Below are 26,489 nucleotides of genomic sequence, written 5' to 3'. Positions count from 1 at the left end.
CACATTGACAGATGCAGCAAAGGTCGCAAATTTAGTCTTTTGCCAAAAATGGGTGTTTTTTTAATAACAGAATAAAACAGCAGTATCTAACGCTTGTATTTCACACTGACAGATGCAGCAAAGGCTGCAAATTTAGTATTTTGCCCAAAATGGGTGTTTTTTTTAACACAGAATATTATTGCAGTATTTCAAGCTTGTATTTTACACTGACAGATGCAGCAAAGGCCCCAGATGTAGGGTATTGCCAAAAATTTGTGTTTTTTTTAATAACAGAATATTATGGCAGTATTTCAAGCTTGTATTTAACGCTGACAAATGCAGCAAAGGCCCCAGATGTAGGGTATTGCCAAAAATGGGAGTTTTTTTTAAACCCAGAATATTATTGCAGTATTTCAAGCTTGTAATTCACACTGACAAATACAGCAAAGGCCGCAAATTCAATATTTTGCCCAAAATGGGTGTTTTTTTAATAACAGAATATTATGGCAGTATTTCAAGCTAGTGTTGATCACGAATTTTCAAATTTCGAATTTTTATCGCGAATATAGGTACTTCGAAAATTTGCAAATATTTTGAATATAGTTATATATATTCGTAATTTCGAATATTCTAATTTATTTTTAGATTTTTTTTTTTTTTAGATTATAATTTTTTTTTTTTATCAGTACACATGATCCCTCACTGCTTCTAGCTTGTGGGCCAATAAGAAGGCTGCAATATACTTGACTTTAGGAGTAGTAGTGTTTGCGAATTTTGCTCTATATTCGTTTTTTTTTTATATTCGCTATATTGCTATATATTCTTGTTTTAGAATATTACGAATATTCGAAAAAACTAAGTTATAGCAATATAGAGAATATTCGAAAAAAATCGAATATAGAGCAATTTAGCTAATATAGTGCTATAATCGTCTTTGTCTAATAGTTGTAAGTTGAAAAATTCTCAATAAAAAATTTGAATCCGAAAATTCGAATTACGAAAATTCGCATATTACACAATCATTACCTTTCCGATTTTTAGAGCAAAAAAAAAATCGTGAATTTTCGAATTTGCGAATATTCAACGAATATTCAACAAAATATTCGCGAAATATCGCGAATTCGAATATGACCCCTGCCGCTCATCACTATTTCAAGCTTGTATTTCACACTGACAAATGCAGCAAAGGCCCCAGATGTAGAGTATTGCCAAAAATGGGTGTTTTTTTAAACCCAAAATATTATGGCGGTATGTCAAGCTTGTATTTCACACTGACAGATGCAACAAAGGCCGCTAATTTAGTCTTTTGCCAGAAATGGGTGTTTTTTTATAACAGAATATAACAGCAGTATCTAACGCTTGTATTTTACACTGACAAATGCAGCAAAGGCCCCAGATGTAGGGTATTGCCAAAAATGGGTGTTTTTTTTTAATAACAGAATATTATGGCAGTATTTCAAGCTTGTATTTCACACTGACAAATGCAGCAAAGGCCCCAGATGTAGGGTATTGCCAAAAATGGGTGTTTTTTTTAAACCCAGAATATTATTGCAGTATTTAAAGCTTGTATTTCACACTGAAAAATGCAGCAAAGGCCCCAGATCTAGGGTATTGCCAAAAATGTATTTTTTTAAACACAGAACATAATTGCAGTATTTAAAGCTTGTATTTGACTGTCAGAAAAGCACATATGCTGTGCTGGTGCACTGAACTTGCATAAAATGGCCGCCGACGCCCACCGAACTAACCAACGGATAAAAGGTTTTTCAGTGTCACTGGGCTCAGGGCAGGGTAAAAATATTGTGCACTGCACCCACAAAACAAAATTCGCTGTAGATCGATGAGTTAAACAAGCACTTCTGATAAAAGATTCTTTCCTATTCTCTCCCTCACAGCAGCAGCATCCAAGCCCTACACTAATCAGAGCAGAGTAACGTGACTCCAGCTTAAATAGAGGCTGGGTCACATGCTGCACTGGCCAATCACAGCCATGCCATTAGTAGGCATGGCTGTGATGGCTTCTAAGGGCACACAAGTTAAACGCTTGTTGATTGGCTGCTCTGCAGCCTTTCAAAAAGTGCCATTAACTCACCGAACATTAAACCCGAACCCAAACTTTTATTGAAAAGTTCGGGTTCGGGGTCCAAAAATCCTAAAGTTCGGTACGAACACGAACTTTACAGTTCTGGTTTGCTGAACCCTAGTATGGACCCATGAAAGTTCCTCCAGTGGCCAGCGGGGCTCAAGAGGCAGCTGCCTTGGACCCCCCCAGGAGCATCTGGGCCCGGGGTAGCTGCCACTTTTGCCCTGCGTTAAAGACGGCCCTGGCCGAAGTGCAGATGCCATGGAAACTGCAGAGTGAGCAGAGCCTCTTGATGTAACAGCAATGTCCCTGTTGCTCTTAGGTCCTAGGCCAGTTTCATAGGTACAAATCTACTGACAGACGCCCTTTAATAGCAAATACACCAAAACTGTAACATATGTAGTATGGCAACGTTTTCTCAGAAAGTGAAAGGCATTGTCTCACTTCAGCAAATGGCTTTTATTATGTAGACAAAGTTAATACAAGGCACTCACTAATGTATTGTGATTGTTCATATTGCCTCCATTGCTGACTTCAGATTTCCATCACATCATGCACTGCTCCTGAGCAGCTCATGCATGCCTATGCACTGCCATGGTCTCAGCCACTGGAGAGGCCAGCACTTTTTCTATAGTATGACAGCATGGCCACAACTGCTGGATTGCAGCAGTAGCTGTGATACCTGGAAACGAGCAGTGTATAATGTGACAGAAAAACCAATCGAGCCAGCAATGGAGGCAATATGGAAAATCCAAATACCGTACATTAGTAAGTGCCTGGTATTTACTTTGTCTACATGATAAAATCAAGAGTGATGATGTTTCCACTGCCTGGCCTTGTCAATCAAAGTGGTCAGGGGATGGCAGAGAAAGCAGAGCCTCTAGGTGCGTCAATGCCCCCCGTTGCTCCTAGAAGATCATTTGCATACATTAAAACTAGAGATGAAAAAACTACTCACTCATCACCTGGCCTAGTTGGACTCGGCCGAGTGACAGCCAGCAGGATGTTTGCTGCTTGATGTACTTTATTGACTGCTATCCTGTGTGGTTACTCTCGCTCAGGCCAATCAGCTCTAACACCGTATGGCATATCGAGAATCGCAACGAGTGGCCCGCATTCTCCATCACAAGGTACTTCTAAATGGTACAGCAGCAACTGCACTGCCAGCAACATGACCAGGTGGGGGTTCAGCTTGTAGACATTGCTGGTGGAGAGAAGTTATTTAATGGCCAAACATTCTGTTATACTGTAGATGTCTCATGATGGATCAGAGGACAAGAAGGAGCCTTAGCAGGAAAATAATAAAGTGATGATGACATACCGTATTGCTTGGGGATGCGAGTTGGCTGCCACAAAGAGGACCAGAAGAAGGAGGATAGACGTGTTCTGATTGGGAATGGTGGCCGTTTGTTTATTCCCAAAGAATCCAGTGATGCTGCCTCATGTGCTGCAATACACCTCTGGAACCTATGCTTGTGTTTGAACGGCCACAACGTGGCCCTAGCTGTTCTTTTGGAGGTACTTTGCCTGTGCTCTTTATTGCTGCTGTTGTCACTACCACCCTGCTCCACTGATGTTGCCTCCTCCTCAGCACATTGATCCAGCTCCCAGGTACTACCCAGCACACAATTGTCATCGAAGTCCTCACCCTCCTTGCCACTTTTATAGTACTGTAAAATATCATGGTGGGCTCCTGGGTCCCCTTCCTTGCTCTGCATTTGCCCCGACTGCCACTGTCAATGCCTCCACTGCCAATGATGTACATACCTACAGGTTCCATTATTACCACCACCATCAACAGAGCTATGCATGTGGTCCCCAGCCTCCTCCTGAACCTCCTTCTCAGGGCAGCTCAAATGGTGACTGCTCTCACACAAGTCATTATTAGTTAGACTCTTTTGAGTGCCTGCCCTAGGATGTGGTGGGGTTTTCTTGCCACCTTTTAGTAAAAAGGAAGGCACCAAAAAAGGAATGGGATGTAAAGAATGAGAGGACTCCATTAAAGCCTCTGGGGCTGCAAGGAGGAGAAGCAGGAGGAACGCTGCGACCCTCGGCTTCAACACATGGTGTCACCTCCATATCATCCTGCTGTGACTGAGAGGTGGACTGAGCCATCCAATCCACAATCTCATCCTTCTCCTCAGAGATAATATTGCGCCTTTCCTAAGCTTGAGACAATGGCATCCTACTACTACTTCTTCTGGCCGGATAGGTGGTGCTGATACTATCCACATCCTGGCTCTGAATCTTTCGTTTTGAAACCTTCCAAAGCCCTGACATACGAAAGACATGGAGGAGCAATATAATGTCCTTTCCTTTCCACAAACACACTGAAGACGCTACTACCGACAGTTCACTTTGGAAATACTGCAGTATCAGCGCCACTAACAGATTTGTGCCCAATGCCTTTTACTTGTTAAAATATTCAGACTAAAGAAAAAAAAATTCTCCAGTGTAAAACAGAAGTTGACAAATTAATATGAATTCACCACCACCACCACCACACCAACACTGGAAGTGCCTGGAGATGGAAATACACGGATTTGGGCCTAATATCACGTTATCACTCAGATAATGTTGTGAGCTTCACTGCATATTGTTAGACACGTAATTACATCTATGCTGGTTTTCATAAATTCAACAACCCTAAAATACCAAAAATTTGAACTGTGTGGAGATAAAACGGATAAACGGATTTAGTCCTAAATCCCATTATCACACTATCCTGCGTATTTTAAGACACATGCAGTGCTTGAAGTGGGCCGGAACGCGGCGGTACTCAGTACCGCCACTTCCAAAAATTGCCCTGGAGAGTACCAGCACCTCTCCGTGCGCCCAGTACGTGGGTTTCCGGTACCGGAGCGCAGCGGAGAGCTGGCAGTCAGTGGCGGATTACAATAGGGACGTTCGGGTCGGCAGCCCCGGGCCCAGCGCCGACCCGAACGCCCACATACTGCCGGCCGTGCCGACAGCGAGGAGGCTCCTTGGCTGGTGTAGTATTTTACACAGAGTGACTGACAGAGAGAGGAGCCCGGCCCCGCCCCCAACAGCAGGCTCCAGCACAGACATTGCCCGGAGCCTGACTCCTCCCACACATGTGACTGATCACATGATCATGACATCACGGAAGGTCCTTAAGCCTGCTTGTGCAGAGCTGTCATCCGGCTGTTCAGGGGCCAGGGCTGTGTGTCAGGTAGGAGGCTGAATACAGAGAGGCTGGTGATTTTCAATATCAATAGGAGAGGGATTGTTTCAGCAGTAAAGAAAGACTTTGCATACAAAGACAGTTATGTTCGTGGTTTAGGACACATGAGGGGACATTAATAAAGTAATGCTGTGAGTCTGTGACACATAGGGCCATGAGAGGGGCCAGCAAAACATGCTATATGTGTGTCATTCACACATATAGCATCTTATGCAGGCCCCCCTCATGGCCCTATGTGTCATAGCACACATCCCCTATAACAGTGCATCATCCATACGTCCCCCATAACAGTGCCATCCACAGATCCCCCATAACAGTGTCATCCACAGATCCCCTCCATAACAGTGCCATCCACAGATCCCCTCCATAACAGTGCCATCCACAGATCCCCCATAACAGTGCCATCCACAGATCCCCTCAATAACAGTGTCATCCACAGATCCCCTCCATAACAGTGTCATCCACAGATCCCCCATAACAGCGCCATCCACAGATCCCCCATAACACTGCAAATAGACCTCTACCACAATTCCCTTAAAATATCGCATCGCATATCGTTATCGCATCCTGTTTGGGAAAAGCTGGTCTGCTGTGATAATATAAACAATGGGGGTTCTACAAAAGAGCTATTGTGGGGCAAAATTCATATTCGTGTTTACACACGTGTTTTAAAATGAATGCTTTCGCCTTTTATAAACAAGTAAATAACGACGCAATGCTGTGGAGCTGGTATACAACTTTTTCCAGGGCTGGTTTTTATCCCCAGTCCGGCCCTGCGCATAGCTCCCTGTCCCGTCGCCTATCACCGCCATAGGCTTCAGGCCTAGTAGGCCTGAGGCCTATGCGGTAGTGAAATCCCGGCGCAGGCGTGCGTGATGACGTCATCACGCGCCTGTGCCGGGACACAGCACATTGACGTGTGCCTGCCTCATCCCGCTTCCGTCTGCGATCAAGTGCCTGGCCCTGGACAGTAAGTATTTAGCTTTTCATTTTGTTTTCCAATTTTAATTTTTTTATTTCATGTGCCTACTTTGGGAGACATGTGGGGGACGAGACACAGAGGAGGACATATTAGGGAAGGGACCTCGAGTACATGGGAGGGGGAATGTGGGGTTGTGTGGGGCTACATTTTTATGGGAGGGACTACTATGTGGGGGCAAATTATTATGGGAGCCGGACTACTATGTGGGGGCAAATTACTATATGGGGCAGTGTGGGGGCAAATTACTATGTGGGGGCAGTGTGGGGGCAAATTATTATGGGAGGGACTACTATGTGGGGGCAAATTACTATATGGGGGCAGTGTGGTGGAAACTATTGTGTGGGGTAATTACTATGTGGGGGCAGTGTGGGGCCAAATTATTATGGGAGGGACTACTATGTGGGGGAAACTATTGTGTGGGGACAGTGTGGGGGAAATTGCTATGTGGGGGGCAGTGTGGGGAAATTGCTATGTGGGGACAAATTACTATGTAGGGGAAACTATTGTGTGGGGGCAGTGTGGGGTAATTTCTATGTGGGGGCAAATTACTATGTAGGTGCAAATTACTATGTGGGGGCAGTGTGGGGGGAAACTATTGTGTGGGGGTAATTTCTATGTGGGGGCAGTGTGGTGGAAATTACTATGTGGGGGCAGTGTGGGTGCAAATTACTATGTGGGGGCAAATTACTATGTGGGGGAAATTACTATGTAGGGGCAGTGTGGGGCAAATTACTGTGTGGGGGCAGTTTGGGGGAAATTACTGTGTGGGGGCAAATTACAATGGGGTAATTACTATGTGGGGGCAGTGTGGTGGAAATTACTATATGGGGGTGTTGCTATTGGGGAGGCACTGTAGGGACAATTCTATTATTTCTGGGGACACTATACAGGGATTATTACCTGGAGCACAATATAGGGTGTTATTATTACTGGGGGTCTCTAGGGGACATTATAATTGCTGTGGACACTATAGGAACATTTGGGGTAATCTATCAAACTGGTGTAAAGCAGAACTGGCTTAGTTGCCCTTAGCAACCAATCAGATTCCAACTTTCATATTTGACAGCTCTTTTGGAAATCCAGTTCTACTTTACACCAGTTTGATAAATTACCCCAATTATGTCTATTAGGGTCACTATTTTTTCAGCAGTATAGTACCTTGGACATTGGGGGGCACAACGGCCACAGTATTGGGAGTGGCAGCAGGATGACACTGTGGGGACACCAGGATGAGGAGGAATTTAGAAATCTAACGTGTCTGTGTTACAAACTGTAGAGACGAGATGCGGCTGAAAGAATTTGCCATGGCGGTCTGGGTCAAATGGAGGAGAAGAGGAAAGAGAAGGTCTACATGACAGGAGATGTCACTGGATGTAAGAGGTATGTGGTGCTGTATTCTCCTCCATGTCTTTTTTATTATAATTATATGTATTTTAAATTTGGCGACCAAATTTTTCAGTTTAGGACCCAATTTGGGGTATTTTTTTTTTGTCTGAAGATGTCATATGGCCTAGGAAGAGACTGTGGCGCTCATGAAGCACCACAGCCTCTTCATACAAAAAAAAACACTAAACTACAATGGGGGGGGGGGGGGGGGGGGAGTTGGTTAGACAGCCCCGGGCCTATCATGCACTTAATCCGCCCCTGCTGGCAGTATCTCCTCCCTAATGTCGTTGGCTGGGCAGCTAGTGGAGGGGGGCGGGTCGTTGCAGAGTACGGCTCAGGCTGGCGCAGGCAGGGAGTTGACCTCACGTTAGGTGACGTCAACTCCTTCCCGCGCGCCTGTGTGGAGCGATCAGTGCGGCGACCAGTGACTGGTCCTCCTTGGAGTCAGGAGTCGGACGGTGCAGCAAAGAACATCGACTTTGCTTTGGAATCCAACTTCTGAAGAGTACTGGTGAGTGACAGGCACCCCCCCCCCCCCCACACACATTAGTTCCTCTCTGTACCAGTACCCCCCCCCCCCTGGCAGGGGGGTACTGGTACAGAGAGGAATTAATGTGTGTGATGAGGGGGGGGGGGTCTGATGTGCAGGGGGGTACTGGTACAGAGAGGAACGAATGTGCGGTGGGGGGGGGGGTACTGGTACATAGAGGAACTAATATATATGTGTCTGATGGGTGGGTCTGATGTGTAGGGGGCCCCTGCACATCAGACCCCCCCATCACACACATATATATTAGTTCCTCTATGTACCAGGACCCCCCCCCCCACCACCGCACATTCGTTCCTCTCTGTACCAGTACCCCCCTGCACATCAGACCCCCCCCCCCTCATCACACACATTAGTTCCTCTCTTTACCAGTACCCCCCCCCCCACCACCACCACCACCACACATTAGTGCCTCTCTGTACCAGTACCCCTCTGCACATCAGACCCCCCATCACACACATATATATTAGTTCCTCTATGTACCAGTACCCCCCCCCCCCACCACCGCACATTCGTTCCTCTCTGAACCAGTACCCCCCTGCACATCAGACCCCCCCCTCATCACACACACACACACATTAATTCCTCTCTGTACCAGTACCCCCCTGGCAGGGGGGTACTGGTACAGAGAGGAATTAATGTGTGTGTGTGGGATGAGTGGGGGGGGGGGGGTCTGATGTGCAGGGGGGTACTGGTACAGAGAGGAACGAATGTGCGGTGGTGGGGGGGGTACTGTACTGGTACATAGAGGAACTAATATATATGTGTGTGATGGGGGGGTCTGATGTGCAGGGGGGGGAGCACCGGCGCCTAATAGAGTACCGGCACCTCTTTTGGCCCACTTAAAGCACTGGACACATGTATGCTTTTAAAAAAAAAAAAAACTGCAGTATGTGTAGATGCCCTGACATAGAGTTTGGACTAGTATTTCAGGTGTTTTTACTGAGATTTTAATTGCTACATCGATGGTAAAACACAAGCTGTACATTTTTGCGCTTATTCCACCGCCCCCAATAAAATATATTTCTACGAAAATGGGGAAAAAATGAAAGAAATGTTCTTGCAGGTAGCTTCTTTAGAGGTTTGCAGCAGTTGCAGTTGTGCTAGGAGGCACAGCTAGCCTCAGCTCCTCTCTTCTCACTCCCTGGCTGACAGCTTTCCCGGCCTGTCCCTATTCTACACACACAATTAATTCTTCTTTATTATTGTAGCCTTTTCCTTAAATGTCCCTTTACTGTCACTGACTCCCTAAGATTGTTTTTAAGGCAGACACTGAAAGACTCATCTACTCTCATTCACGGCCTAGCATAGAATGATGTTCTTCCAGGGCACCTCCCTGCCTGCTGCAGCACTGATTGGCTCCTCTAAGCTATCTGTCGGCCTAAGAGCCAATCAGGACAAACTCTCCCCCCACTTCCTCTCAGGGTAATGTGAGCACCCTTCTTCTTCCCTAGGGCTTTTTCCCTCCAACATGTACTGGATTTGTCCCAAACGAACCTGAAAAAGATTGACCCCGTCTATTGTCCGAAATGTTGAAAAGTTTGTTACGAACTGGTTCGCTTATCTTTAATTAAAACATAATTTTTCTTAGCAATGCAGGCATATGTGAACATGGGAACTACACAATTGCCTTCAACTGCCAAGTGCACATGTAGAAGGTCAGACAGTTTTATAGGTACAAACCTCCAGACTGATGCCCTTTAAAGGGGTTGTGTCACTCAATAATGTATTGTGATTGTCCATATTGCTTACTTTGCTGGTTTAATTAATTTTTCCATCACATTATACACTGTTCATTTCCATTGTTTTGACTACACTGCAATCCATCAGCGGTGGTCGTCAGTGGCGACTCTAGGATCAATATATAGGGGGGGCACAGAAGATACACAGTCAAAAATGGGGGGGCACTAATAATTTTCACCAGCTAATCATACTACTTAAAAAAATACTAAAGCAGCCGCTTCCCATGCAGCTACGCCCCTGACACCGGGGTAATATAATTAGGGGTATCAGGGTACATTGGGTGTAATATAACTGAGGAGGGCTATCAGACATTATAAAGGGGTAATATAGCTTACATTACCCCTGTATTACGTCCCTGATAGGATAGAACTCCTTAGTTATGTTACCCCTGTATAATGCACCCTGATACCCCTTAGTTATATTATATAACTAAGGGATATCAGGGTGCATTATACAGGGGTAATATAACTGAGGGGTATCAGGGTACATTATACAAGGATAATATAACTGAGGAGGGCTATCATGGGACATTATACAGGGGTAATGTAAGCTATATTACCACCGTATAATGCCTGATAGGCCTCCTGAGTTATATTACCCCTGTATAATAATGTACCCTGATACCCCTTAGTTATATGACCCCGCCGGGATCATATAACTAAGGTGTATCCGGGTTCATAATTATACAAGGGTAATATAAGTTACTCAGGAGGCCTATCAGGCATTATACGGTGGTAATATAAGTTATATTACCCCCTGTATAATGTACCCTGATACCCCTTGGTTATATTACCCCCTGTATAATGTACCCTGATTACCCTCAGTTATATAACTGAGGGGTATCAGGGGACATTATGGGTGATATAACTGAGGGGTATCAGGGGACATTATGGGTAATATTATAACTAAGGGGTATCAGGGTACATTATACAAGGGCAATATAACTGAGGAGGACTCAGTGCTATCAGGGGACATTATACAGGGGTCCTTAGTTATATTACCCCTGTATAATGTACCCTGATACCCCTAAGTTATAGGGGTATCAGGGTTGAGGAGGGGCTGGGCGCAAGCAGGCAGGCCATGAGGCGAGGTAGTGGGGGTACTTACTTTTTTTAAAACTTTTTATAATTACTTTGTTTTCTTCTTAGCTTGCCTAGGGGCCGGCCAGGGCAGGGCATGGCAGAGTTATTGGGAAGTTGCCACACACAGTCCTCCTCTGGACCTCTCCTGTCCGAAGCTAGGGCCTGGGCTGGGCACAGACAGGCTCACTGACACTAGCAGACGCAGTAGCAGAGCTGCAGAACAGAAGCAAGCGTTTGCGCGGGCGGGCAGGCACGCAGCTTTACGTGGTGATGTCAACTCTACGGCTGCCGCACTCCCAGCCTGCGCCCGCCCTGCACGCTCTGCCTCCGCTGGGTCTGAACGCCGCCCCCACCCCCATCTGTCATGTCTGTCTGTGTATGTTGTCTGTGTTGTGATTTGTGAATCACTCACTCAGTAGTGCGGGCTAGAGATGGAAAGTTCGGATCTTTATGAACCGATTCATGAATCGAATGTTCGGTTTACTCGCTGACTCTGCTGAGCTGAGACGCAAGTGAACCGAAGAGCTTAGGTGGTGCGCATGCGCGGATGCTTAGATTCACTTGCTGACTCGCTGAGTCGGCTCTTGGCACTTGGTCTGAGCTCTGACTGAGTGAGGAAGTGTAGGGAAGCGGACAGGACTGTTGTGACAGTCTGACAGTACAACCAAGTGAAGTGAATGCACAGGGAAAACTGTACAGTATGTGCTGAGTTGATAACAGCAACACTGGCTGATAATAAAATAGTCCACAGTCCGCACAGACATCACACAGGAAAATAACTAGTGTGAACCCACCCTTAGTTATATAGCTACTGAATGAGACAGAAGTTTCAGAAGAAGGGATGCCTTTAACATATATATCTCCTTGAGAAGCCAATTTGATCCTAAAGGGTTAATTCAACCTGTAATCTAAACTCTGTGTCATGTCACTTCTCTTATCTCTCTGCTGTCTGTCCCTTAATCTCATCACTGCTGCAGCAAAAGCATCAGCCTCAGTGTAAACTGTTCTAGTGACTCACGGTTCTTTTAAGGCCTCCTGCACACGACCGTTGTGTGCTCCCGTGGCCGTTGTGCCGTTTTCCGTTTTTTTTTTGCGGACCCATTGACTTTCAATGGGTCCGTGGAAAAATCGGAAAATGCACCGTTTTGCAGCCGCATCCGTGATCTGTGTTCCCTGTCCTATTTTTTTGACGGACAACGGTTCACGGACCCATTCAAGTCAATGGGTCCGTGAAAGAACACGGATGCACACAAGATTGGCATCCGCGTCCGTGATCCGTGGCCGTAGGTTACTTTCATACAGACGGATCCGAAGATCCGTCTGCATAAAAGCTTTTTCAGAGCTGAGTTTTCACTTTGTGAAAACTCAGAACCGACAGTATATTCTAACACAGAGGCATTCCCATAATGATGGGGACGCTTCTAGTTAGAATATACTACGAACTGTGTACATGACTGCCCCCTGCTGCCTGGCAGCACCCGATCTCTTACAGGGGGCTGTGATCCGCACAATTAACCCCTCAGGTGCTGCACCTGAGGGGTTAATTGTGCATATCATAGCCCCCTATAAGAGATCAGGGGCTGCCAGGCAGCAGGGGGCAGACCCCCCTCCCTCCCCAGTTTTAATTTCATTGGTGGCCAGTGTGGCCCCCCCCCCGGTCCCCCTCCCTCTATTGTATTATTTTCATTGGTGGCACAGTGTGCGGCCCCCCCCGGCCCCCCCTCCCTCTATTGTATTATTTTCATTGGTGGCACAGTGTGCGACCCCCCCCCGCCCCCTCCCTCCCTCTATTGTATTATTTTCATTGGTAGGCACAGTGTGCGTCCCCCCCCCGCCCCCTCCCTCCCTCTATTGTATTATTTTCATTGGTGGCACAGTGTGCCGCCCCCCCGCCCCCCCCTCCCTCCCTCTATTGTATTATTTTCATTGGTGGCACAGTGTGCGGCCTCCCCTTACTTAGCAATATTAGAAGCATCATACTTACCTGCTGCGCTGTCTGTGACCGGCCGGGAGCTCCTCCTACTGGTAAGTGACAGATCATTAAGCAATGCGCCGCACAGACCTGTCACTTACCAGTAGGAGGAGCTCCCGGCCGGTCACAGACAGCGCAGCAGGTAAGTATGATGCTTCTAATATTGCTAAGTAACCATGGCAACCAGGACTGCAGTAGCGTCCTGGTTGCCATGGTTACCGATCGGAGTCCCAGCGATTAAACTGGGACTCCGATCGGAACTCTCCGCTGCCACCAATGATCGGGGGGAGGGGGGGAGAGGGGAGGCCGCACACTGGCCACCAATGAAAATAATACAATAGAGGGAGGGAGGGGGGCCGGGGGGAAGGGCCGCACACTGTGCCACCAATGAAAATAATACAATAGAGGGAGGGAGGGGGGGCCGGGGGGGCCGCACACTGATCTCAGGTGACCCTGACTCCCTCCGTATCAAGTGTAGGGAGCCGGTGGTTGTGTCCCCTCACTATTATAGGGTGTTCAGGTGTTATACAGTCGAGGTACGCGGATATGCGATCTTCTACCATTGAGAATTTTGCATAGGCTGAGCAGTCAGGGAGAGAGCCAGGTCTGTTGCAGGGCTTCCCCTTTTGTTCCTTAGTTTGGGATCCAGTCAGTCGGATCTTCCTTTTGTGTCTTCTAGTTTGCTGTACACCTTCCGTGACATGGAACGCTTCTGTGTTAGAATATACTGTCGGATCTGAGTTTCATGATCTAACTCATATCCGATGGTATATTCTAACATAGAGGCGTTCCCATGGTGATGGGGACGCTTCAAGTTAAAATATACCATCGGATTGGAGAAAACTCCGATCCGATGGTATAGGGACTCCTGACTTTACATTGAAAGTCAATGGGGACGGATCCGTTTGCAATTGCACCATATTGTGTCAACGTCAAATGGATCCGTCCCCATTGACTTGCATTGTAATTCAGGACGGATCCGTTTGGCTCCGCACGGCCAGGCCGACACCAAAACTCAAGGAAGACCCACGGACGAAAAAATGGTCACGGATCACGGACCTACGGACCCCATTTTTGCGGACCTTAAAAAAAAAAACGGTCGTGTGCAGGAGGCCTAACAAAGAATCGAATGAGTCTCTAACTCGGACTCATTCGATTCTTTGACTCCCTGTACTGTGTGACCTGTGTGACTCAGTGCTGCTAGTGCTTGCCTGAGCTCTGATTGGTTGCAGGCCGGGGTGGGCGGGGAGGGGAGGGGCTGGTTTCCACTCTAGGATCAGATTACACTCCTCCCTGCTGCCAGCGTCTCTCTGCTATTGCTCTGCTTCATGAACCGGACATCACTAGTGCGGGCGTCCGGGCGCAGCTGCAAATCAGCGGGGGGGGGGCAAGGAATGACCTGGGGGGGCAATTGCCCCCCCCCCCTTGCCCCCCCTGTAGCGACGCCACTGGTGGTCATGCTTGCACACTATAGGATAAAGCACCAGCCTATGTGAGCCATGGTCCCGGCCACGAGAGAGGCAGGTACATTTTCCTATAGTGTGCAAGCACGGCCAGCGCTGATGGATTGCAGGGAGGTTGTAACCAGTGTATAATGTGATGGAAAAAGAATCAAGACAGCAAAGGAAGCATTATGGATAATAGCAATACATTGGTAAGTGGCTTGTATTAACTTTCTTAACATGATAAATGCCACTTGTTGAAGTGACACAACCACTTTTACAGGGATAAAACTGACCAAATAACTCAAGAGTGAAGTTATTATTATAGGTCAATGTTAGCGTCAGGTATAAAGAACCGTGTAGTGGCCCAAGATTGTACTATAGAGTATACAATACAGTAGGCCTCAATTAAATATATCTTTGCCCAAAATGGCTGTATTTCAGATACCGAAATCAAACCCCTGTATTTAAAGGGTGTATCTCACACGGCCTAACCCACAGTAGGCCTGAATTAAAGATTTGTGCACAAAATGGCGGTATTTCAAATATCTGAATATAACCCAAATGTATAAAGGGTGTATCTCACAATGACATCTGCAGCAAAGGCTGGCAACTAATTTTTTTTTTGCCCAAACGGGTGTTTGTTTAATAACTGAATTTGACAGCAGTATATAACCCTGTAATTTCACACGTGCTGATGCTGCAAGGCCTGAAAACAGTGTTTTTTTCAAAAAAGTGTGTTTTTAAAACCCCAGAAAATGATGGGTGTATTACTAGCTTAAATTGCACACTGACTAATCCAGATGTTGTAGATTGCCAAAAGTGTTTTTTTGGTAACAGAATATAAAAGCTGTATATATTAAACTTGAATTTAACACTTGCAGATCAGGAAGATACAGTTTTTTGGCAAAAAAATATTTATGGGAAGCTCACCAAAATAGAGCATGGCCTGCTTACCATCCAATAGCTAGACAATAGATATACAAAAAAATGACCAGCGCACAAGAAGTTAATTACATACAATTTAATCTCAACCTATAAAATTATGCCAGATGTTGGCCAATCTTACATACAAATATACACTCTTATGCTGACATAGATGCACCATATGGCAGCACAAAATCAAATACAATATTGAATCTAAAATTAGCAATAAAAATACATAAAAATAAATATAAATAATTAATAGTCACGGTCCCTCCTTTATACGAGGCTGCGGAGCTCTAGCAGCTTGCTCTATAATGTGTGGACTGCAGCCCTACGTTGTTTCCTTTTAAATTTTCTTATTTGGTGTATTTTCCATAGGATGGTAGAATGTTCTATGGAGCGTGTGTGAGTGTCCAGTGTCTCAAGTCACACTGATGGGTGAGTTAGATATTAACAGTAGTGGTGCACAAGTCCACTGACGTGTCCGGTCGCTTCGGCGCCTTTGTAGTATAACGGGTAGTTTTCTTTTGTAGCGCTTATGCGCCTCTTACCCGATGTCGGTGTTGCCTGTACGGTGGCGTCTGTTAGCATACAGTCCAGGTATCAGCCGCTCCACGGATAGTCTCCGGTTGTTAATGACGCTGCGCGCCTGCGCAGTGGGGTTTTCCGGACGCTGGCTGTTCTACGTGTGGTCTCTGGTTGCTAGCAATGCTAGACACCTGCGCAATACGAAGTTCTGGACGCGCACAGCCCACAGATTATTGCAATACGCTGGTTCAACTTCACGCTTGCAAATTTTCAATTCCCAATCATAGGAATATTACACCAATTGTAACAGGGATTTACTTGACTTGAATTTAACACTTGCAGATAAGGAAAATACAGTTTTTTTTAAAAAAAAGTGTGTTTTTCAAACCCCAGAAAATGATGGGTGTATTTCTAGCTTAAATTGCAAACTGACTAATCCAGACGTTGCAGATTGCCCAAAAAATGTTTTTTTGGTAACAGAATATGAAAGCTGTATATATTAAACTTGAATTTAATACTTGCAGATCAGGAAAATACAGTTTTTTAACAAAAAGTGTGTTTTTAAAACCCCAGAAAATGATGGGTGTATTTCTAGCTTAAATTGCACACTGACTAATCCAGATGTTGTAGATTGCCAAAAAAGTGTTTTTTTTTTGGTAACAGAATATGAAAGCTGTATATATATTAAACTTGAATTTAACACTTGCAGATCAGGAAAATACAGGTTTTTTTTTTTTACAAAAAAGTGTTTTTTTAAAACCCCAGAAAATGATGGGTGTATTTCTAGCTTAAATTGCACACTGACTAATCCAGATGTTGTAGATTGCCAAAAAAATGTTTTTTTGGTAACAGAATATGAAAGCTGTATGTATATTAAACTTGAATTTAACACTTGCAGATCAGGAAAAAACTGTTTTTTGACAAAAAAGTGTGTTTTTCGAACCCCAGAAAATGAAGGGTGTATTTCTAGCTTAAATTTCACACTGACTAATCCAGATGTTGTAGATTGCCCAAAAAAAGTTTTTTGGTAACAGAATATGAAAGCTGTATATATTAAACTTGAATTTAACACTTGCAGATCAGGAAAATACTGTTTTTTGACAAAAAAAGTGTTTTTAAAAGCCCAGAAAATGATGGGTGTATTTCTAGCTTAAATTGCACACTGACTAATCCAGATGTTGTAGATTGCCCAAAAATAGTTTTTTTTTGGTAACAGAATATGTAAGCTGTATATATTAAACTTGAATGTAACACTTGCAGATCAGGAAAATACTGTTTTTGACAAAAAAGTGTGTTTTTCAAACCCCAGAAAATGATGGGTGTATTTCTAGCTTAAATTGCACACTGACTAATCCAGATGTTTTAGATTGCCCAAAAAAATGGAGATTTGCAATGTCCTAAAAGCTCAGATGCAGTGCTGGTGCACTGAGCTTGCATAAAATGGCCGCCGCCCACCTAACTAACAGAATTATAAAAGTTTTTTATTTTGTCAATGGGCTTAGGGCAGGGTAAAACGATTGTGCCCTGCACCCGCACAACTATTTCTAGGTAGATCGCTGAGTTAGATTCTCTCCTATTCTCTCCCTGAAATCACAAGTCCAGCAGCATCCTCTCCCTACACTTGTAACAGCAGAGTAATGTGCAGCGCTACGTGACTCCAGCTTATATAGAGGCTGGGTCACATGCTGCTCTGGCCAATCACAGCCATGCCATTAGTAGGCATGGCTGTGATGGCTTCTAAGGTCAGACAATTAACCGCTTGTTGATTGGCTGCTGTGCAGCCTTTCAAAAAGCGCCAAGAAAGCGCCGAACACCGAACCCGAACCCAAACTTTTACTGAAATATTCGGGTTCGGGTCCGGGGTCCAAAAATTCTAAAGTTCGGTACGAACCCAAACTTTACAGTTCGGGTTCGCTCAACCCTACTAATAAGCCCTTTTTTTTCCCCACTAATACAAGAGAAAAAATGCTTTAGAACATACACTGCTCAAAAAAATAAAGGGAACACTTAAACAACACAATGTAACTCCAAGTCAATCACACTTCTGTGAAATCAAACTGTCCACTTAGGAAGCAACACTGAGTGACAATCAATTTCACATGCTGTTGTGCAAATGGGATAGACAACAGGTGGAAATTATAGGCAATTAGCAAGACACCCCCAATAAAGGAGTGGTTCTGCAGGTGGTGACCTGACCACTTCTCAGTTCCTATGCTTCCTGGCTGATGTTTTGGTCACTTTTGAATGCTGCCGGTGCTTTCACTCTAGTGGTAGCATGAGATATAGTCTACAACCCACACAAGTGGCTCAGGTAGTGCAGCTTATCCAGGATGGCACATCAATGCGAGCTGTGGCAAGAAGGTTTGCTGTGTCTGTCAGCGTAGTGTCCAGAGCATGGAGGCGCTACCTGGAAACAGGCCAGTACATCAGGAGACGTGGAGGAGGCCGTAGGAGGGCAACAACCCAGCAGCAGGACCGCTACCTCCGCCTTTGTGCAAGGAGGAACAGGAGGAGCACTGCCAGAGCCCTGCAAAATGACCTCCAGCAGGCCACAAATGTGCATGTGTCTGCTCAAACGGTCAGAAACAGACTCCATGAGGGTGATATGAGGGCCCGACGTCCACAGGTGGGGGTTGTGCTTACAGCCCAACACCGTGCAGGACGTTTGGCATTTGCCAGAAAACACCAAGATTGGCAAATTCGCCACTGGCGCCCTGTGCTCTTCACAGATGAAAGCATGTTCACACTGAGCACATGTGACAGACGTTACAGATTCTGGAGATGCCGTGGAGAACGTTCTGCTGCCTGCAACATCCTCCAGCATGACCGGTTTGGCATTGGGTCAGTAATGGTGTGGGGTGGCAATTCTTTGGAGGGCCGCACAGCCCTCCATGTGCTCGCCAGAGGTAGCCTGACTGCCATTAGGTACCGAGATGAGATCCTCAGACCCCTTGTGAGACCATGCTGGTGCGGTTGGCCCTGGGTTCCTCCTAATGCAAGACAATGCTAGACCTCATGTGGCTGGAGTGTGTCAGCAGTTCCTGCAAGACGAAGGCATTGATGCTATGGCCTCGACCGCCCGTTCCCCAGACCTGAATCCAATTGAGCACATCTGGGACATCACGTCTCGCTCTATCCACCAACGTCACGTTGCACCACAGACTGTCCAGGAGTTGGCAGATGCTTTAGTCCAGGTCTGGGAGGAGATCCCTCAGGAGACCATCCGCCACCTCATCAGGAGCATGCACAGGCGTTGTAGGGAGGTCATACAGGCACGTGGAGGCCACACACACTACTAAGCCTCATTTTGACTTGTTTTAAGGACATTACATCAAAGTTGGATCAGCCTGTAGTGTGTTTTTCCACTTTAATTTTGAGGGTGACTCCAAATCCAGACCTCCATGGGATAAAAAATTTGATTTCCATTTTTTTTTGATTGTGATTTTGTTGTCAGCACATTCAACTATGTAAAGAACAAAGTATTTCAGAAGAATATTTAATTAATTCAGATCTAGGATGTGTTATTTTTGTGTTCCCTTTATTTTTTTGAGCAGTGTATATCTGCACTGCACAAGGGTAAATAAGGGTACTTTCACACTTGTGGCAGAGGATCCGTCAAAACGTATGTAAACTTGTGGCATTTGTCAGACGGATCAGGATCCTGATCCGTCTGACAAATGCATTAAAATGCCGGATCCGTCTCTCCGGTGTCATTCGAAAAAACAGCGCAATGCCGGGTCCGTTTTCCCGAAACACTCGGGGACGGATCCGGCATTAATGCATTTTAATGGGAAAAAATGCAGGAACCGGCATTCCAGCAAGTGTTCCGGAATTTTGGACGGATATAAAACCGTAGCATGCTGCGGTATTATCTCCGTCCTGAAAAGAGAAAAAGACTGATCTGAAGACATCCTGATGCATCCTGAACGGATTGCTCTCCATTCAGAATACATTAGGATAAAACTGATCAGTTCTTTTCCGGTATTGAGCCCCTAGGACGGAGCTCAATGCCGGAAAAGAATAACGCTATTGTCAAAGTACCCTAAGATGTAGAAATATTTCCTTGTAATAAACCCTGTTAATTTGTGTATCAAACAGCACTTGCACCATAATAAGAACGGTTAGCTGGAATTACAGAGATGTATAATGGCAATTTGGGTGCCCAGTCAATGCAGCAAGGTGTAATAGGATTGTTCCTATTACCCAGGCTGTATCCTCCCCTACTGAACCCCGTTCAACAGAAATGCTGTGGAATGATTGCTCCCTATCCTTTCCCTACACCTTGAATAATCTTTCCCTGCACTTGCAAATAATTTCTGAGGCTATTTATAGGGCTGTGACATCACAGGGCTGGCTGGCTGCTGATTGGCTGCATGCATGGTATTATTGGTGATCTCGCTTTCCCAGAGTTCCTTGCTCCATGTCCTCATACATGCAGCAGCCATCTTAGGAAAAAATATGATTAGTTTCCATGAAGCGTAAGGAAATTCGACTTCAGTGTGAATCAAATTTTTCCTTAAATTCGGATCGAATTCCACTTTGTCAGCTTCGATTCGCTCATCTCTAAATATAATGGTCAAAATATATAATAGTATAATCATATACACATATGGTATATCATATTCTTAAAATTCCTCTGAAGCTGTAGGTACATGTCTCTTCATGGACAGTATGGTGCTAGGTTTATATTAATAGGGAGATACTGCGTGGTAGGGATGAACACTGTTTTATAGTAAAAGTGTAGCAACAAATCCAAATAAACACAAAAAATACATACCCAATGCAAAAGTTTTTCTAAGATTTTCAATAGGAAATAACAAGGTATCCTCCCGAAAGACCATTTCATCTTCATCTGAGAAGTAAACATCCAGAAGATCTCTGGAATCAAAGCAGTCTTTGTGATAGACTTTGTGGGTACTGGAATCCATTGTCAACTCTTGTGTCACAGATGGTGACTCTCTCCACAGTGGTGGTGTTTATAAAGTCTTTATATAATAGAATTACTTATCAGATCATGAGTTGTTTTCTCCATGAGGCAGTCATGCTACTGTGTAACCTGAAAATTTACATGAATTGTTAATGATTAGTGTTGATCAAGCACCATAGTGCTCGGATGCTCGGGGGCTCGGGCCAAACACATTGTGATATTCGGGTGCTCGACCGAGTACCCGAGTATAATGGAAGTCAATGGGAGAACCCGAGCATTAAACCAGGTACCCCCTCCTCTGAAGATGGGAGGGTGCCTGGTTCATAATAAAATGTCAGAAATTGTTGGCAACACCACCAAAATGGTTGTGTAACAGCATGGGGAGTATGCATGGATGCATCTTGGACTCGCTGGTCGCTGCTGCGAACTATGTTGTCCAAATACTAGACCACTTTTACATAATGACAATAATACGCACAAAACCAAGGGGAAAAATTTTAGAGGGAAAATTTATAGAAAACATTCTTTCCTGAATATTTACTTGTATATAAAGTGCAAGTGCTGCCAAAAATTACAAGGAAGAGGCACTCCGATACACCCTTTGTTACACATAAAGGAGGGCATCATACACACCCTTAAAAAATTATGATTGATGGCCTGCTGGAGACCCTCAAAAACATTAGGAGCAAGGGTCTGCTGATCTGACTATCTAAAACATTATGAGCGGTGGCCTGCTGCCGCTTTGGGGACTCTAGTTAACTGGGGGCCGATGGCACGTCCCCGTGACGGCGACGATCCATTCGGATGTCTGGCCTATCAACTTTCCATGTAATTGTCAGCTCAAAACCATTGTAAACTACGGGTAACAGGGAATCAGTGTTTGATTCCGGAGAGGGAGCCTGAGAAACAGCTAACACATCCAAGGAAGGCAAGCGGGTGTCACGCAAATCACACACTCCCGATTCATGGAGGTAGTGACGATAAATAACAATACAGGACTCTTAAGATGCCCTGTTATTGGAATGGGTAATAAAAAATTACAGGGAATGTCACTGCAGTATTTTGGATGAGGAAACGTTATACAGGAGAGGCCCTGCTGCCAAATAAATGGTTGGAGTGAGTTTTGCAGAGAGAATTGCCTCACGGCGTCTCTTTCAGAGGTTTCTACTAAGACTGTGCCATCTTTTCTCTCTGAATTTTCGGATGTGTTTTCAGAGAGTGGTGTCCAGGAGTTGCCCCCTCACCGGGAGTACGACTGCCCTATTATTCTAATCCCAGGCGCCAAGCTGCCAAAATCACGACTATACAATCTCTCCCAACCTGAAAGAGTCACTATGCGTACTTATATCTCTGAGAGCCTGAGAAAGGGACACATCCGACCATCGAAGTCACCTGTTGCCGCAGTTTTTTTTTGTTGTTAAGAAAAAAGATGCTTCTTTAAGACCTTGTCTGGATTTCAGGGAGCTGAACCGTATCACGATTCGTGACCCATATCCGCTTCCTCTGATCCCGGACCTATTTAATCAGATTGTTGGGGCTAAAGTTTTTTTCTAAGTTGGATTTAAGAGGGGCATACAACCTAGTCAGGGTCAGGGAAGGGGACGAATGGAAGATGGCCTTCAATACCCTTGAGAGTCATTTTGAGAATTTGGTTATGACCTTTGGTTTGATGAATGCTCCGGCCGTATTTCAACATTTTGTGAACAGCATTATTTATCATTTAATGGGGAAATTTGTACTGGTGTATCTAGATGACATTTAGATTTTTTCTCCTGATTTCAAGACTCATCGGGACCACCTATGTCAGGTCTTGCTGATTCTGCGGGAGAATAAATTATACGCTAAACTGGAAAAATGTGTGTTTGCGGTTCCGGAGATTCAATTTCTTGGTTTTCTTCTCTCTGCTTCTGGTTTTCGGATGGACCCTGAGAAGGTCCGCGCTGTGCTTGATTGGGAGCTTCCAGAGAATCAGAAGGCGCTGATGCGGTTTTTGGGTTTTGCCAATTATTACAGAAAGTTCATTTTGAATTATTCCTCTGTTGTTAAGCCACTCACTGATATGACTAAAAAGGGGGTGGATTTTAACTCGTGGTTGGTAGATGCGCTTAAAGCCTTTTCTAGTATTAAAGAGCGTTTTGCTTCCGCTCCCATTTTGGTACAAACTGATGTCTCTCTACCTTTTATTGTTGAGGTGGATGCTTCTGAGGTGTGTGTGGGTGCGGTCTTATCTCAGGGTCCCTCTCCTGCCAAATGGTGACCGTGTGCATTTTTCTCAAGGAAACTCTCCTCTGCAGAGAGAAATTACGATGTGGGAGATAGGGAGTTGTTGGCCATGAAATTAGCTTTTGAGGAATGGCGCCATTGGTTAGAGGGAGCCAGACACCCTATTGCCTTGTTTACTGACCATAAGAATCTGGCCTACTTGGAATCGGCCAAGCGTCTGAACCCGAGACAGGCCAGATTGTCTTTGTTCTTTTCTAGGTTTAATTTAGTTGTTACGTTCTGCCCTGGGGTTAAAAATGTGAAGGCGGATGCCCTGTCACGTTGTTTTCCGGGAAGGGCGAACTTTGAAGACCCGGGTCCCATTTTGGCTTAAGGGGTGGTCGTCTCTGCTCTTTATCCTGATTTGCAGGCAAAGGTTCAGGCAGCCCAGGCAGAGGCTCCTGATCTTTGTCCTCCTGGGAGGTTGTTTGTGCCTCTCGTTTTACGACACAAGGTTTTTTAGGAGCACCACGATACTGTCCTTACTGGGCACCCGGGGAGTAGAGCCACAGTGGATCTCATTGCTCGGAAATTCTGGTGGCCGGCTCTTCGTAAGATGGTTAAGGGTTTTGCGGTTTTTTGAGACCTGCGCTCGTGCCAAGGTCCCTCATTCACGGCCATCGGGTTCTCTCCTCCCGTTACCCATTCCTTCCCGTCCTTGGACGCATCTGTCCATGGACTTCATTACGGACCTGCCTCGTTCCTCGGGGAAGACTGTGATTCTGGTGGTAGTGGACCGTCTTAGCAAAATGGTAAATTTCATTCCCTTTCCTGGGTTACCCAATGCTAAGACGCTGGCGCAAGCGTTTGTTGATCATATTGTTAAATTGCATGGCATTCCTTCAGACATCGTTTCTGATAGGGGCACGCAATTTGTTTCCAGATTCTGGAAGGCCTTCTGTTCTCGCTTGGGGGTTCGGTTGTCGTTCTCTTCTGCTTTTCATCGGCAGTCGAATGGTCAGACAGAATCTGGAGACATATCTGCGCTGTTTTATGGCGGAGAATCAGGAGGATTGGTATTCTTTTTTGTCCCTTGCTGAGTTTGCTTTAAATAACCATCGCCAGAGTCCTCTGATAAGTCACCATTTTTTGGTGCATATGGGTTTCATCCGCAGTTTGGGACATTCTCTGGAGAGGGGTCTTCTGGTTTACCTGATGAGGAGAGATTTTCCTCGGCTTTGTCATTTATTTGGCAAAAGATTCAGGGTAATCTGAAGAGGATGAGTGAGAGATATAAGCGTGTGGCGGATAAGAGACGTGTGTCTGGTCCGGACCTGAATGTGGGTGATCTGGTGTGGTTGTCTACAAAGAATATCAAACTGAAGGTTCCCTCCTTGAAGTTGGGTCCTAAGTTTATTGGGCCTTACAAGATCTTGTCCGTCATCAATCCCGTTGCCTTCCGTCTTGATCTTCCTCAGACTTGGAAGATCCATAATGTTTTTCACAAGTCCCTATTAAAACCTTATGTCCAACCCACTGTACCCTCATCTTTGCCTCCTCCTCCGATTATTGTTGATGGTAATCTTGAATTTCAGGTCTCTAGGATTGTGGATTCTCGCATTATCCGTGGTTCTCTTCAGTACCTCGTTAATTGGGAGGGTTATGGTCCTGAGGAGAGGATGTGGGTCCCAGTGGCAGACATTAAGGCCACTCGTCTCATCAAGGCTTTCCATGAGTCTCATCCTGAGAAGGTGGGCTCTGAGTGTCCGGAGTCCACCAGTAGAGGGAGGGGTACTGTCACCGGCAGTTCTGTGAGAAGATCTGGCAGACGTTCTTCTCTACCTCTTGTATGATGTTCTTTGTTTTGGCTTCACTTTCTCATCTCCTTTCCTTCTGCCAGGTGTCACTTATTTTGACTAATCGTCTTCCTTTATAATCCCTCCCATACTGCCTCACTTTGCGGTTTATACTACTTCCTGGATGAGGTGTTCACTGCTGGAGGCTGCTTCTGCTGTTTGTTCAGATAAGTCATTTACTTTATTGTGTTTCCTTGCTGGCTTGATTCTAGGTGACCCTGACTCTGTCCGTATTAAGGGCAGGGAGCCGGTGGTCGTGTCCCTTTACTATTATAGGGTTTTCAGGTGTCACATAGTATTAGGTACGCGGGCATGCAATCGTCTACCATACAGACCCTTGCATGTGCATAGCAGTCAGGGAGAGCTCTTAGGGTTTTATAGGGCTCACCTATAAGCTCCTTAGTTTGGGATCAAGCCAGTCGCTCGTTTATTTATATGCTCCAGCTATCTGCTAACTTCATCCGTGACACTTCCCTATCAACTTTTGATGTTCTTTTATGCGCCTAACATTTCGGAGAGGAAGCCTGATAAACGGCTACAGCTACTACATCAAAGCAAGGCAGTATGAGTTGTGGGCCTACAGGTGATCTAACCCTTTAAAATATTTGAGTTGCGGGCCTGCAGGTGAGCTGACCCTGTAAAATATTTTAGGTGCGGGCCTGCTGATGAGCTGACCCTATAAAATATTTTAGGTGCGGGCCTGCTGATGAGCTGACCCTATAAAACATTATATGCGAGTGCCTGTGGGTGAGATGACCCTGTAAAACATTATATGCGAAGGCCTGCAGCTGAGCTGATCCCCTAAAAATTTTATGCGAGGGCCTGCATGTGAGCTGACCCTGTAAAAGATTTGAGTTGCGAGCCTGCAGGTGAGCTGACCCAGTAAAAGATTTTATGTGCGGGCCTGTTGGTGAGCTGAGGTGAAACCGACAAACCCAACTTGATTTTGATGGCTGCATTAATCTGCAGGTGACCATCATACAGCTCTACAAATTTATTGCCATCTGCATATTTCTTAACAATCTGTGGCCTCAGTCTTTTATCCAGACTCTGTCATTGTGCCACTATGTGGCCTCCTCATGCTGCCATCTCCACACCGTGTCACCTTGCCACTCATTTTTATCACATGCTGCTGCTGATGCTGCTTAAAAGGCCTTAAACTGATCACCAGGCCCACAATCTAATTAAGGTTTTACACACAAAACCAAAGTAAAAAAATCGATTTTATAGCAAAAATTTATTGAAAACATTCTTTCCTGTATCTTTATATACAAGTGCTGCCAAAAATTACAAGGAAGACGCACTCCGATACAACCTGTATATCACATAAAGGAGGGCCTCATTCACATTGAGTTACGGGCCTGCAGGTGAGCTTACCCTGTAAAAAATTTGATTTGCAGGCCTGCAAGTGAGCTGACCCTGTAAAATATTTGAGTTGTGGGCCTGTAGGTGAGCAGACCCTGTAAAAGATTTAAAGTTTGGGCCTGTAGGTGAGCTGACCCTGAAAAATATTTTAGTTGCGGGCCTGCAGGTGAGCTGACCCTGTAAAAGATTTGAGTTGCGGGCCTGCAGGTGAGCTGACACTGTAAAAGATTTTTGGTTTGGGCCTGTAGGTGAGCTGACCCTGT

General features: G+C 45.3%; 1 protein-coding gene across 1 annotated transcript in view; it reads right to left on the bottom strand.

The window, feature by feature from the left end:
* Positions 1-20,845, bottom strand: part of LOC120999292 (nicotinamide N-methyltransferase-like) — a 92,811-nt gene extending 71,966 nt beyond the window's left edge. Inside the window, exon 1 of the mRNA XM_040430167.1 lies at positions 20,654-20,845. Coding sequence (XP_040286101.1) covers positions 20,654-20,804 — 151 coding nt within the window. The 5' untranslated portion in view covers positions 20,805-20,845. The remainder of the gene's footprint in view (positions 1-20,653) is intronic.
* Positions 20,846-26,489: the final 5,644 nt, after the last annotated feature.

Source organism: Bufo bufo, chromosome 1 (genome assembly GCF_905171765.1).
Source record: "Bufo bufo chromosome 1, aBufBuf1.1, whole genome shotgun sequence".
Classification (NCBI taxonomy): Eukaryota; Metazoa; Chordata; class Amphibia; order Anura; family Bufonidae; genus Bufo; species Bufo bufo.
This window is presented reverse-complemented; position numbering and strand designations above follow the sequence as displayed.